Here is a 15,276-nt window from a genome sequence, read left to right on the forward strand (position 1 = left end):
TTTATTTATAAAATTTTATAAAGTGCTTAATCAGAAAAAATAACTAAGGTGTATATGGTATTATTACATTTAGGCAGTTGAGCATGGTCAGATCTACTTTAACCTTCCCATTATTCTATTGACATGTACATTTATGTCAAACTGAATTAAAACTGTATTAAATAGTAAAGGATATTACTTACTGGGTCTAAATTTAATACTTCATATGGATTGTATTCTTGATATTCTCTGTCTGTTTTGGAAACTTTGTAAGCAAGAAACAAAAACAGTGCCCATCCAGCAAGCAGAACTATTTTCCTGTTGAATTTGAAAGATTAAAGTAAGAATTTCAGACATGTATGTAACCAATTTGTATGAATATGTTGGGAAAAGACAGTATCACAGACAAATATCCCAATGGCCAAAAACCCAGAGCTATTCCCTCTCATAATTAATGGGAACAGAATAATATCACCAATGCAAACTGAATAAGCATTCCCCAGAATTTTACGCATCTCTCTTCAGTTCTAAGTTATTAATTCCTATTCCTTTCATTGTGGAGGCATGTGATTCCTCTCTGTAGCACTCTATTAAAAGGGAACACAAACATGGAAGGGTTTTGTGTGTGGTGCACTGAAGCAGATGACCAACTAGAAGCATCTATATAAGCTGTCTTGCCAAGAATCCGAAACCAATGTGGATTTCTCAATACATGCCTTCATATAGGTGTGGGGAACCTTTAGCACTCCAGATGTTGCTGAACTACAACTCCCACCAGCCCCAGCAAGCAGAGCCAATAGTCAAGGGTAAGAGTTGTAGTTCAGCAACATCTGGAGGTCAAAGGCTCCGCACACCTGCCCTAATAGAACAGTGAAGTAAATTCATTCAAACCAGTTAATTCATCCTTCTTATCTTAAGGAAACCCTCTCCACACACACTCATCTGCCAAGAAATCTACAGTGTCCAAGGAACCCCATGCAACACAAAAGACTGTAGGATTGTTCTACATCACATTCCAAATCCATGTAAAGTATCAGGCCTACTGGGCCTCACCATAATTTCACCTAAAATACACCCAACACCTCCCTGTGTCTAGACTGCTAAAGATAAGATCAATAGGGATGGGTAACTCATCCTTCAGTGAAGTTTGTCTGCTACTTATGTTCACATTGAAGAACCCCCAATAAACTTCTTAAGAACCCCAGAACACAGTTTAAACTCAGAAGCACAATTGCCCAGTAAAGCTGCAGATCCAAACCATTCACTTTGGATTCCCAGAGGAATCCTTCCATGATGTGTTGTTCAACCTTTGATCTTCTTTATAGTTTCTTTATAGCTTCTTTATAGTTATGATCCCGTCAGCCCACCCACAAGTCTACTAAGACCTACGGGTGTAATACGAATGATGGTCCGGCATCATACTACAGAAAGCCACATTACATTTTCAACTGAAAAGTAACATTGCATTAACAACAATAACAGAACAGAAATTCTAGACAATAAACAATACTTACTTTATGGTGGGAATTATATTCTGCTGGGGCTTTAACAACCGTAATCGATACCACAGGCATCTTCCATACACTTTTCTTAAATTCTTTAAGCGAATTTGCTCTGTGAAGGAAAAAGGTCGTTTTAAATTTTGGTAGTAGCAAAACAAGTAGTGACTTGGATTTCTTGAATCTGCTCAAACCTTAAAATAAAAATAAAAAAATTATAATTTAACTATAAAGACTAAGATTTCAACTCTTTCATAGGCACTTATTTGCACACCATATAAATATTAATTAACAGTTTACCATGAATGTGCAAATAGCTCCTGCTTCACCTTTCTTCTAGAATGAGTGGGGATTACCAAACCAAGATCCTCGGCTTAGCATTACTTCCTGACTGCGGGTTAAGGTTTCCTCAAACAAGCCACTACATGAAGACAAGGGTTTGCTGTTGGGCAAAACAGACTGCAATAGCCCATTTGGACATAAGACTAAGACAAACACCCATTTTTGCTGGTGGAGGAGTGAAGCGAGAGTGATCTCTACATTCACAGTAAACCAATAGCTATTGTTTGCTGCTACATATAAACTGGGCCATAGTATCATCTTCAATTACAGGTTCACACAAAAGAAGATACAATTGACAACTACAATGTGTCAATATGGTTACATACTGCAACAGTCTAAATAAATTATCCATTTACTTATCAAAAGGAGAAGCACAACCTGAAGTCATCTCCTTGAGTGATATTAAACATATAAATTAAAGCAAAATATGCAATTTGATATAATGAACCAGATATTTTATAGATACAGTATGAACCTCAGAGGTGAAAAGGTTGCTCATGCTTATATATTATGCAAACCTATGTCCTCCATTATGTAAATCAACTCAGTTGTCTTGCAGTTATGTTTTAAAGAGGTTTTGCTTGGATATCACAATAGAAATGCATGAACTAGCAAAATTTAAATTAGCTTTTAAACCTCAAACTGAATTAATTTACAGAATGCATGGTAAAGTCAAGGTAACTTGTTTCTTATCTTAAAATGCAGAAATATTCGTAAAATGCAGAATAATGCAAGATAAATACCCTTATTAAAGTGAGATTTTAACTATACATGTTAAGGACTGTGCTTAAATATTTTCCAACCCTCTGCAATAGAAGTGTTGTAGATCCAACTTTCAACATTAATTCTGGCACTGCAATTCTACATGTATGTGCAACATCCAAGCATTTAAATAGACTGATTTCAAAGAGCCTTAGAACCAAAGAACTTTATAGTTGTAATGCCATCTTGATAATAATACAGGTAAAAGAACTGAGCTAAGGAGTGTTTCTTTCCATCCTAAGTCACCCCCTTTTATTCTGGTTTGGCATTACATGTAAAGGGCGGTCTTCAAGCCTGGTCCCTTTTAGCTCTAACTAATGGCGCTGCTATCATTATGTTGATTATTCCCACTATCTCTTTGATCCCGCAGGTATTTATAAATGGTACTTAGGTAAAGTTAAGTCTGCTTTAGTCTTGACTTTTATGCAGCCTGACATTCAACACATGTATTTGATAGGCAATCTGCCTGAAGCCACACTGCTTCCCTTTAGGAGTAAGGGAGCAAGTTCTCTTTTTATCTAAGGCAGGCAGGTCCAACAGGTAGATCGTGATCTACCGGTAGATCACTGGGCATCTGCGGTAGATCACTGGCTCCCCCCAAAGAAGCTGAACAACTGTGGCTCCCCTTAAAAAAACTCAACATTTTACCTCCTCCCTGAAAAAAACGTAACAACTTTGACCCGAACCAAAAAAAGGGGGTAAATCACTGCCAGTTTTTAACTCTGTGAGTAGATCACAGTCTCTTGGGAGTTGGCCACCCCTGATCTAAGGTATCCCAGTTTCTACACTTCCCGCACTCTCCTGGCCATGGAAATAGAATTAATCAAAATATTAGCTTTGCTTTTAAGGGAGGTTAAAGAGGTACCGTTCCCACTGAAACGAAGGGTTGCTGAGAAAGGGTTAACATAAGGATGCAGAAAAAGGGAGGTATGGGGAAGTCCGGGAAAGAAGGTTTATGAAAATAAGTTTAAGAAATTATACATGTTTATTTGTTTGTATGTCTTGTATGGTTTTGTTTTGTTATTTGTTTTATTATATGTCTGGAAAATTAATAAAAATTATTATTAAAAAAAATAAATAAAGAGGTACCGTTCCCAATCATTTGGCCACAATCATACATGTGTGTTCTTGGTAACTCTCGGGAGTGGAACAAGTGCAGTCTCTCTACTTAAATTGCGCATTCCTCTTTAATTATTTTGAAAGAGATAACATACTATTCTTTACCACTGTTTCAAGATGCAAATAGGTCTTGAAACTAAAAAAAAAGTTCATCTTTCCAACTCATTTATTACTGTTGTGCGTCACTGGTTAAGAACATGACGGCTTGTTTTCACTCTTCCTTTACACAGTGGGCTAATTGTAGTAAGTAATACAAACAAACCAAGAAGCATATGCACAGGTTTTTTTTAAGCACTTAATGATACTTGATATTAGAACTTTGAATTTTAAGTCTATTTTCTGTAAGGAATGTGCTAAATAATTTATTCAAGTAATCTGCAAAGACATAAATGCCTTCATACAAGAATGGACCAAAGCTTTGGGAAAAACTAGAATCCAACAAAAAGCTCTACATTTTTATGTTGCATGGGTTGAAATGTTAATTGAACAGTTGATGTTCTCAAAACACTGTGAGTAGCTTGCAGATTCGAGACAAAAAGTGGGATGTGATGTGCAACTAGGGATAGATGAAACTGTTGATTTTGGTTGCTCCCAGGTCGTCATTTTTCCAATCTCAAGTTCAGTTCTTCACATTTTAATTTTTTTTGAGCCTCATGGAAATTCATCAGCAGTTTTGTGTGCAAATCTACTGATATATACATTTGTATTCAATTCTGCCCAATACAGACATTTTTGGAAAGCAATGTTCCCCAATATGATGAATTTATATATGTTATTTTCAGCAATAAGTGCAGTTTTGTGCATATTTTACCTTGACTGGAGAACTGCATTGCAAAATGCAAAGAAGTGCAAATTTCAAAGGATGGCTAGGTTATGGTTTGCGTCTTCTTTTGGAATGTATGGATTAGGTGGATTTAAATGCAAACTGAATCCAGTTTCTCCCCCATTCATATATACAACTAGTAAATCAGTCAAATTCGTAGGAAGTATGTAAGCTTCCATGGAACACTCATCGAGCTGAACCAAAATTGTAGCTTGAACCTACGATTTGGTTCAAGTATAGAAGACGCTACAGTTTAAGGAAACAGAAAGCAGATCCACTGAGATCCTCCTAGATTTTTCACAAGTCAAATGTGTACACTCTTAGAATTCGTTGCTAACTGTAGCAGCTGCTTCTTGCAATTATCAAGTACATGTTCTTGAAGAAAGTACCAACATAATCACACCATACCGACCAAGAACAGATATTTTTGTGACATGCTCAGTAGATCTGTTCACGTATGTTTAAGAGCGCTCTTATTTTAGTAAACACACACAAAAACTTGACACAATTTACACTTTTATTTCAAATACAAGGTCTAATTAACTGGCAGAAAGCTCAGGGCTTGTGATTTCTCAAGAAGTGTGTAAAAATGAAGCTGCATGTTTACAGGACTTTTAAGGATGAAATTTTAAATATGCCTACAGAGAAGCACGTCCCATTGAAATTAGAGTTACTTCCAAGTAAACAAATGCAGTATTGCCATTAAAAAAAAGTAGCTCAGATCCATACTAAAGCCCCATTGTTTAAGACAGTGATGGCCAAACTTGGCCCTTCAGCTGCTTTGGGACTACAACTCCCATCATCCATAGCTAACAGGACCAGTGGTCAGGGATAATGGGAATTGTAGTCCCAAAGCAGCTGAAGGGCGAAGTTTGGCCATCACTGGTTTAAGAGTATTAAACTAATGTTCTGTCATACCACAAGCACCTACATACACCTAGGAAAAGCAGGAAGACAAACTAACCCATGGTAATTTACATAAATATTGTGGTGCAACTATTCAGTCTTGCTTCATAGAAAACACAAAACCATACCAGCTAAATAACCGCTCATAAACCAACCAACCTTGTCTTACAACATAATCCTATGCATGCTTATGCAGAAATGTTCAATGAGTCTTAAGTAAGGTGACTGGCAGAGAGATAAGGCCTTGGATAAAACTTGAATGTGATAAGATTTTGCTTTGCATAATAATGATGTTTTTAATGTATTTACCCAAAATTCCCGCTCACCACTAGTTCCTCGAAATATGCTTTGATGAGTTAGGGGACATTCTGCTCTTCATTCATTCCACCAAACAGACAATACTGGATACCACCCAATATAAACACATAAAATAAAACATTAAGATTTATTGTCTGCAGCCATCCCCCACCAGCATGAATATAGATGTGCAAGTTTGCATACTAAGGAGCAGCCAGAAGTCAGCTTGTTTGTACTTTTGTCATCTGAACACCTGCTTCTCAATACACCTCTTACACACACACACACACACACACTGACGTTCATAATCACCTTAAGTCAAGGTTAATCAGAATTTACTATTTTTCATGATCAAATGGTTTTCCAGCAACTCTACACAGTAAGGATTTTTACTGCGGTGCATGTAATGATTTATACTCAAATGATAACATGAATATTTTTAGAATAGTCCTACACAATATGTTAAAACTCTGAGATCTAAATAATCAGACAGGCACCGAGCTATCAAATGAACATTTACTGCTCAGTGCCAAGATAGCTCGGTTCTCTAGAAATACTGTAAACTCAGCCCAACAAGGCCCCATTATCATTCCCTAAGCAGTGCAATATTCTATGGAACTTAAACCAAAACAGCAAAATAAGTAATTATACATTCTGCTCCTGATATAGATGGATGGCAAGTTGAACTGCATGTTAATTTTCCATCATTAGAAGCGATGTAAGAATTTGAAGTGAACCACCACCTGAAGGGTGCTGAATTCAACAGGCTTAATGCCACAGCCATTTTGACAAGACCTATTAAAAAAAAGGAAACAAGGAGTACCATTTCACATTCTTCTGTGTGCACATATCATAGTGCAAAAGTTATAACATTTAAAGATTGTTAAAAATGCAGCACCTCATTTTTGGACACCTTAAGACATTATTCCCTATTAAACTGAAACCCTGTGATATATGACTAGGTCTAATACACATTAGAAGTTAAAATAACTCTACAAAATTGGATTGCAGTAAAGGTACACCAAAAGACATTGATACCTAATGTTTGCCTGCCTACCTACCAGCAATGTATCTGCCTTAATTTGTGTTTCTCTCTGTCCCCCAAAATTAAACTTTGATTGTCACGGGGGTGGGGTAATTCACCCACCACAGATGAGAAGCTATTTAGAAGCTGTCTGCAACCATTAATCAAATGCATCAATGTTGTGCATCTGCAACATTAGAAGCAGGAAGGCTGTGATCCTAACCCCACCAACTGGGAGTAAGCTCTATTGAATTCAATAGAACTTACTTCAGAGTTAAGACGGCGAAGACTGCACTGTAAAGCACCAACATAAACAACTTAAGACAGTGGTGTGCAGTAAGATTTCCTCTCCTAAAACTGGAACTTCTCACTCTTTCCTCCCTCCTGTAACTTGCACTCTCCAAGTCTGTTCAACCCTGCTGCTGCATGAGTGTAATACAGCTCAGTATTCTTGCTGTTCATAGTCTTCCAAGGGCCAGTCATGCAATTCACACCACCAACCTATGTCACATTTCATCATTCTGAACTGCAATCTGAGAAAAACGAAATGTTAACAGATCTATAGACACACATATATACAAAACAAGAATAAAGAGCATCAACATCACTGCTCTTTATCTTTATTACATGATGGATAGAAGTGTATCCTCTGTGCAATGGTGAAAACGATCTAAAGGAAACATTTTAGACAGCAACATGATTGCACAGCTTGTGGCCAACGGCTGAAGCGCAAGGTGCACCACCTGCAAAGTAAGTTCCGGCAAGGGCACAAATTGCAACATTTTCCTAAAACCAGAGGGCGCCAGGAAGTTTTACCTCATCGGTTGCATAACCTCTTTCCCCATCACATTTTTGAAATTTTTGTCCCTAAAGCCTATTTGCATATACTATGCAAAATGGCATAAATTATACATGCTGGCTTATTTAATGACCCTTTCAACCTCCAAATGTGAAATGTAGTCTGTTCCTAATATTTGGAAAATCAGGCTGGCTGCAGCTATGCTAAACAGTATACACCACTGAGCAATGTGAAGTGTTTCCACAACACACAAACACACACAGGCTTTACAAGCATTGTGTGACAAAGCGAAGAAAACCCTGACACCAACATGGCATGGCAGAGGTGGAAACAAGCAGCAATACCAGGTGGCATGCCAAGTCCCCAGAAAGTACCCAACTCTGGAACACCATGTTTGGCAGAACGACGTGTATTTCTTCTTCCAATTGCCACTTTTAATTTACATGCAGCAATGTTGTTCAACAGCTGCTTCCACATACAGAATTTTAAGCAGCTAAAAGAAGATTTCAGACAGAGGTCTGATTTAGATGCAACGCTAGGCTGTGCTTATATGTCATATGATAAAGTCCCTGGTTCTTGCACTACTACCTGCATGTCCACGAGCTTGGCCCAAACGAAAAGACCAAAATCGTTCACTTTACTTTTTAACCACAGTATAGTGCTACATCTGAACCAGACACCCTGTAATTGTTCTTAACAGTGGTTTATGTCAACTTCAAACCATGGTTTATGAAGCTGGCTTGTTTCAAATAAACTAGCATTAATATAAGCCAAAGTTTAGGGTTCACACACAAAATTAAATGGTGGTTCATTGAAAGTGAAACCAAAAACTTCCAATCTTCTCCTTGCAGATGTGCAAGAAAAGGAGAGAGTGAGAAACTCACAAGTCCAAGTACAGTGGTACCTCTGGTTGCAGACACCATCTGTTCCGGGATGCCGTTCACACCCCGAAAAGTCTGCAACCAGAGCAGTGCTTCTGAGCATGCGCAAACCGCGAGAGAGTGCTTCTGCGCATGCACAAACTGCAAACGCTTCTGTGCAAGTGCGAACCGCACAGGATGCTTCTGCGTGTGCGGTGAAACCCAGAAGTAAACACTTCCGCGTTTGCCGTGTTCTGAACCCGAAAAAACGCAATACGAAGCGTTTGCAAGAAGAGGTATGATTGTAATGTAATTTGGTGTTATGTCTGACCAAGGCCATAGACCAGGCATAGGCAAACTCGGACCTTCAGATGTTTTGGGACTACAGCTCCCATCATCCCTAGCTAACAGGACCAGTGGTCAGGGATGATGGGAACTGTAGTCTCAAAACATCTGGAGGGCCGAGTTTGCCTATGCCTGCCATAGACTAAGTCCTATCTTATAAAACAAACGTTTTATTGTGATATATGGGTGACTGAAGGCAGGCTTTTGGTTTAACTTACCTGTTTGCCAATGAGTTGAATGTCAGTTTGTTTGTAACACAATAATTACTCCACTAGGAATTCAGAATAAAGTTCATGGCACAATCTGGTAACTCAAATATCAACTCAAGCCCTGCACTAGTTTTCAAACATACTGTTTACCTTGAAGACTCAGGTATCAGAATTAAAAAGTTGGCGTGAACACTCAGGGCAACATTCCGTTTTTCAAAAATGAACTCTGCCTCAACCTCCAGACCTACTTTAAAAGAGAGAGAACTAATTGCCCAGTACAGCCCCAACAAACCACAATTCACTGTTGCATGTGGGACAACAATGGTTACTTTTCCCCAGTAAAGGACTATGAAACTAAATGAAAAGAGGATGTTAAAGCAGGTTCTAATTCAGAGCCAGGCAGAAACAGAAAATTATTCAGAATTCCTTGGCAGTATCTCTTTCTTTTCAGGAAAAGGTTGGCTAGGAATCCGGCAAAGATGCTTTAGATATATGCATCACCAGCCACATATCAGGAAACTAGACAGCTTCAATCTAGCTTCAGGATCCCATTAGACTAATGATTTCAGATGATGCTAAGGGATGAAGAAAAAAATAGCCATAAAATCCAGGAAGACAGATTCAAAACTTAGGACGTGTCCTTCTTAGAATGTATTGTATTACTTAACATAGTACAATGGTGTATTGTATGGAAGAATGCCACATAAGACAGGGATGGTTGCAAATACAGTTTCCCTCATTTTGGGACTTTTGCAATAATGCATTGGGTTGAATGAAAACTGTCTGCCCAGTTCTGCTATCAGTTCTTTTATCAACTTGTATCCTGAAGGAAACACTTATTATTTTAGGTGTTCTGTGTCCTAACAGATATTCTATTAGAATATCAGGTTAATTAACTTTCAAAATGTGTGCACAAATGACATGAAGATCAAAATACGTGTTATTGGCTTTAGGATCAGCCATTGCTGACATCTGTAAACAGCTACTTTAGATACTGACATAAACTAATACTTGTTGCAGCACCTTAACAAAAAAATTCAGCTGAGCAAAGAGGCTCCTGAAGTGTAAGATGTTATAAAATGATTCCCTACTTATTTCTGCCTATTTATTAATAGAACCAAGTAACAAAGTTGGTTTTTGGGCTGGTTAGTCTTTTAAACCTCCATGACTTCACAACCTCTGTAACAAGGGGTGCAACAAGGGATGCTCAGTATCTATGAGATACTATTATTTGCTGGCTGGTTTGCTGCAAAGGTCAGGAGCAGGTTTCTCCTCCTATCTAGCTTCAGAAAAACTCACAGCCTCTCGAACTTTCCAACAATGTTGCATCCTTGTCCATAATGACATATGTTCTAAATACTGAGAAGCAGCAAACATTCCCCAATAGTCGTCTAGGAGCCTGGAAATTAAAACTACAAAGTCGAATGGGGTGTGGAGTACAGTGTACTAACTACCAAGTTCTCAAGTGAAGATTCGTTTTAGGCTAAAAGCTACACCTAAACGGAGCTTGATACAAACCTATTTATTCTGAAGCACTCACTAAAATGATAGGGATTGTTACTTCACATCTTTATCACGCTACAAGCTACTACAACTTCCTCCCAAGGCAGCTTCACAGTGCACAGGCAAAGAAGCCATGTAATGAAGATTGCTTGGCCCTTATCTCTCTCATGCTCACAATCAGGAAGAAAAAAGTCTTCCCTTTCAACATGAAAGCTCCTAACCCACTTAAACAGAGCAGTCCGTGATATCTTCCCCAGATAGATCAAGCACTGAATATAGGACTCTGATCTGGAGTATATAGTCAGTGAGTGCATCCAGCGAAGTCAACGAGGGCTGCCTGCTCCACGTTTACGTAAGCCTTAGGCTTTCATTCCACGCGTTAATATTGGCTTCCTTTCACACGTGACACCCCAAACGCACCTGATGTGCATTTGCAGGTCCTGCAACATGAAAACCTGCAAGCCAAAACACCTACACTGATATGTTCCTTTTTAAAATAAATAAATACCCCACTCTTGTTCTAGGATTCCTCTGCCCACTTCCAGAGGCTCGACCCAAACAGCTGGAGGAAAAGAGCGCCTCGACTGGCAGCCCTTTCCGGAGTGTGGCAGCGGCGTGAGACCGGCAGCGTCTTCCCAGCAGCTCAGCTGAAGGAGCTCGGGGAGGGAGAGCACGAAGCCCCTCGAGGGGACGCTGAGGGGCGGGAGGCGGGCTTCCCGGGACCCGCCGGAGGAGAGGGACGGGGCTCGCCACCCACACGCGGCGGCGCCAGGCCCACCGCGGCCGGAGGAGCTGGGGCGGCGGCGGCTTCGCCCTCGCCTACTACTCACCCGAGTGCTGGTCCCGAGGCCACAGGTAGTAGGTGGCGGGGATGACGATGAGGGCCACGAAGCTGGTGAGGAAGTAGAAGAAGGTGTTGCCGCTGTCATCGTACTGGAACTGCTGCCCCGCCATGGCCGCTCACACGCCCCGCCCCCCTCGGCTCTCCTCTCCCGGCGCTCGCCGCTCGCCTCCAGCCAGCGCCAGGCGAAGCAGCGGCCGCTCCGGGGATCCCGCGAGAACAGGAGCAGCGCCCGCCTGCCTGCCTGCCCCACCCACTGGCCTCTGGAGCGCGTCCGCCCGCTTCGCCCCCCCGCCCCCCACCACCTCTTCCTCTCGCTCTCCCACTTCGGCCCCCAGCAGCGCCAGCGCTAGCAGAGGAGGGAGACGTGTCGCTGCGCAGGCGCCATCGCCACCATTGTGACGTCGCGCGCGCGCTTCCGGTTCCTGGGCCCCGGTCGCCCCGGATTGGTTGAGCGGCCAGTCCTTCCCCCCACCCCCCAGCGGGTTGCGGGGAGGAGGAGAGAGGAAGCCTGAACTACCAGAAGCATTCGGGTGGAGGGGGGTTAGCAGTCGAAGGAGGGAGAGGCTGTGCGAACGTTTTTCTTTTGCTTTTAAGCCCTTTTTTTCCTCTTTGCTACGACTTATTTGCAACGGACGTGTGATCTTGGTTGTGTGTTTTGTTGTCACTGCGGCTTGTAAGCCGCCTTGTGGGCAATATAGGAAGGCGGCATACAAGTGAAATGAGGGGTGGGAATGCAATGAGGGTCTCTTTCAAGGCAGCTGGCAGCTGACGAACTTTCCCTTCTTCTATCGCTCTTTGACTGCAGAGAACTCTTATTAGGAACTTTTAAAAAATGGAGGAGACGTTTCTGATCATACTTACCCGTTCAGAAAGCATATCAAAAATGCAACAGTGTATTTTGAATTATTTTAGTGGACCAGATGATAACAGCTGTATCTCCTGGTTTTTCCCCTAACTAGCGCCTTATACTACGCGGGTGGCACTGTGGGTAAATCCTCAGTGCCTAGGACTTGCCGATCGCATGGTCGGCGGTTCGAATCCCCGCGGCGGGGTGAGCTCCCATCTTTTGGTCCCAGCACCTGCCCACCTAGCAGTTCGAAAGCACCCCTAAGTGCAAGTAGATAAATAGGTACTGCTTTATAGTGGGAAGGTAAACGGCGTTTCTATGTGCTGTGCTGGTGCAGGCTCGCCAGAGCAGCTTCGTCACGCTGGCCACGTGACCCGGAAGTGTCTCCGGACAGCGCTGGCCCCCCGGCCTCTTAAGTGAGATGGGCACACAACCCTAGAGTTGGACACGACTGGCCCGCAAGGGCAGGGGTACCTTTACCTTTTAGCGCCTTTTACTATGTGTGTGGGTTTGTCACAATAGCTTCTAAACATCCCTTTCCCCCCAGTAATGGATATACTATTCTACTGCTTGCAGCCAGCATCAGTGGGCAAACTTGGATAGAAGGTATCTGCCCCTAATTAGTACTCCCCACCTTCCGTTACATTTTTGAGCAAGCACACAGGTATTTTTATACCTGTACAAAAGCAAAAAAAAGTGTGCACCTACAGTATATCAAGATTTGCTTGGGACCTTGCTGCAGCACTTCTGAAACAAGAAAACCTCAGTCCATTTTGCTTCCAATTCTGCTCAGCAGCCAAATCTTATTTCAGTAGGGAAAGTACAATTCAATGTTATAGGGAAAAACCTGATAACATCCATAACTTTTTCACAGGTCTAGATGAAATTTGCAGGCATATTAGCCTTTCTGGAGTAGATAACATGCATCAAATTTCTCTCATTGGCCAACCAGATGCCTGTGGGAAACCTGCAAGCAGGACCTGGGTACAAAAACGTTTTGCCTGCTTGTGATTCCCAGTATTCAGAGGCATACTGCTTCTCTCCATGGAAGGAGAGCATAGCAATGGAGGCTAGTAGCCATTGATAGCCTTATATCCTCTTTTGTACAATCCTCTTTTGGAGCCATCCAAGCTGTGGGCCATCACTGCCTCCTGTGGGAGCAAGTTCCATGCTGCTTGGGTCTTGTTTCCTGGTTTCCCACAGGCATCTGATGGCTGGCCACGGTCAGAACAGGATGCTGGACTAGATGGGACTCCGGCCTGTTCAGCAGGCTCTTCTTACGCTCTTTCAAATCCAAGGTTTCATTTCTAATAGGTAACCACCAATTTAGACCCTAATAGCATATATCTAAAATTAGCTTTGTGTTTGTATATATTTTTAAGTATGGCTCCATTGAGAGTAGGAGGGAGATGATTTAGTACTGATCCTTAAAAGGAGCTGAGGTGATACTAGCGTTTCTTCATCTGTTTGTTGGGGGAGTTCACACTGCTTCCAAGCTGCAATGCAGCAAGCTTCCTTGGCTGTTTGAAGTCTTTGACAACAGGGAAACAGAATATAGAGCTGGATTTTTGAAAAGCATTTATTTTTCCCTGTATGCTTTAATATAGCTAGAACAGCATTTACAGTGCTAAAAGTGTGGGAGGAAAATAATGAGATCCGTAACCCACGTGCAGGTAATTAACAAAATAATATAAAGTCTCATCCACTGCTCCCCCACCCCCGGAAACCTGCTGTTTACCACTTAATTGGAACAACATTAAACAGTTTTTCTGCAGATTGACGTTTGTTCTGATTCAGCGGTAAACAGTAGGTTTTCCCAGGGGAAATGGTGGGACAAACAAAAAACTTGGACTTGTGCCTAGAAAGCATGGGACAAGCACAAGTGTGGACAAGCCCTAACAGCAAAAGAGGGGTAACCCGCAAAAAGAATCAACAAAAAACAGAAGGCTGATATCAGAACCAGAACTGCAAATAGTACTCATCTATTGTCTGTATACTGCCCAACACACTTCAATAACAACCTTCCTTAAGGACAAATTCTATATCGTGTAGTGCAATCCTGTGCATTTTTACTGTGTGGAATGGCCTTATTCCCTAGCAAGTATGTTAGGCATTGCAGCTTTTTCTGGTATCTCAGCAGAACAGACTACAGATTAAGACGTGTGAAACACCTGTAGTAAGTCAGCTACAGTCCTCAACATTATAATGTGCTGCAAGCATAAAGAATGTGTTACTGAACCACATGGGGCAATTTGAGTGTTACAGTAGTGAGTGCATTTGACTATCAAATAAAGCTCACTCCAGTCTTACTTACTGAGTTCATGGGAAAGGTGAAATTTGAACCTGGTACTTTTCTTATTCTTGTCTCTTAGCTACTATGTACAATCTCTCCTATGAAATCCTGCAGCCCCAGCCGGCATGGTCTGGAATGGCAGGAGTTGTAGTGCAGCAACTTATGGAGGACCCTTGGCTACCCAGCCGTGGTCCGTATTCAAAAAATTAAATATCAAACCAACTGGGGGTGTTTCTATAGCTAGCATTGTTTAATATTTCTGAACTGGAATTTAACAATGCAGTGAATTTGGCCAGGGATCTGCAGAAAAGTAAATTGCATCTTGTTGGACATTTGAGAGGCCTAGCTGGTGACATTTGCTTACAGGCATTGGAAAGCAAAGCTGCCAACAGAACAATGAAAGGTGAGCAAGCAAAGTGTTTTGATAAACAGATGAGATTCACCACCAATTGTAGCACAAAAGGATTATCTAACCACAAAGACATTTACAAAGGATCATGTAAAATGAGTATCTGTATTTGCCAACCTCCCATTGTGCAGAAGTCAAAAGGAAAAGATGGAAAACGGGAGGCCAGATTGTCAGGACTACCAAATCCAGGTCAAACCTGTATAGTTTACAGCAAAAACTGGAGCTAGAAGAACAGGTAGGAACAGGAAGCATAGATTGAAATAAGCAAAGCTCAAGCCAGGCTGCATAGCAATTGTTTTACACAGATAATTTTATTCCTCATTTTAAGGATGTTGTGTAAACAGGAATATTCATTAAAGCATAGTACTGTACCATAGCATAACATCGCAACAATGAGCCCAGACACCCTCCAGGTT

The 15,276-nt window shown here is 41.4% G+C and overlaps 1 protein-coding gene across 1 annotated transcript in view; it reads right to left on the minus strand.

The window, feature by feature from the left end:
* The window catches only part of SEC63 (SEC63 homolog, protein translocation regulator), a 30,471-nt gene extending 18,741 nt beyond the window's left edge, over positions 1 to 11,730 (minus strand). The window contains exons 1-3 of the mRNA XM_083497667.1: positions 11,298 to 11,730; positions 1,494 to 1,593; positions 183 to 297 (exon numbers count right to left, since the gene is read on the minus strand). Of these exons, the coding sequence (XP_083353793.1) occupies positions 183 to 297; positions 1,494 to 1,593; positions 11,298 to 11,421 (339 nt within the window). The 5' untranslated portion in view covers positions 11,422 to 11,730. The remainder of the gene's footprint in view (positions 1 to 182; positions 298 to 1,493; positions 1,594 to 11,297) is intronic.
* Between the last annotated feature and the right edge of the window lie 3,546 nt (positions 11,731 to 15,276).

This window comes from Podarcis liolepis, assembly GCF_965112155.1.
Source record: "Podarcis liolepis genome assembly, chromosome: 3".
Lineage (NCBI taxonomy): Eukaryota > Metazoa > Chordata > Lepidosauria > Squamata > Lacertidae > Podarcis > Podarcis liolepis.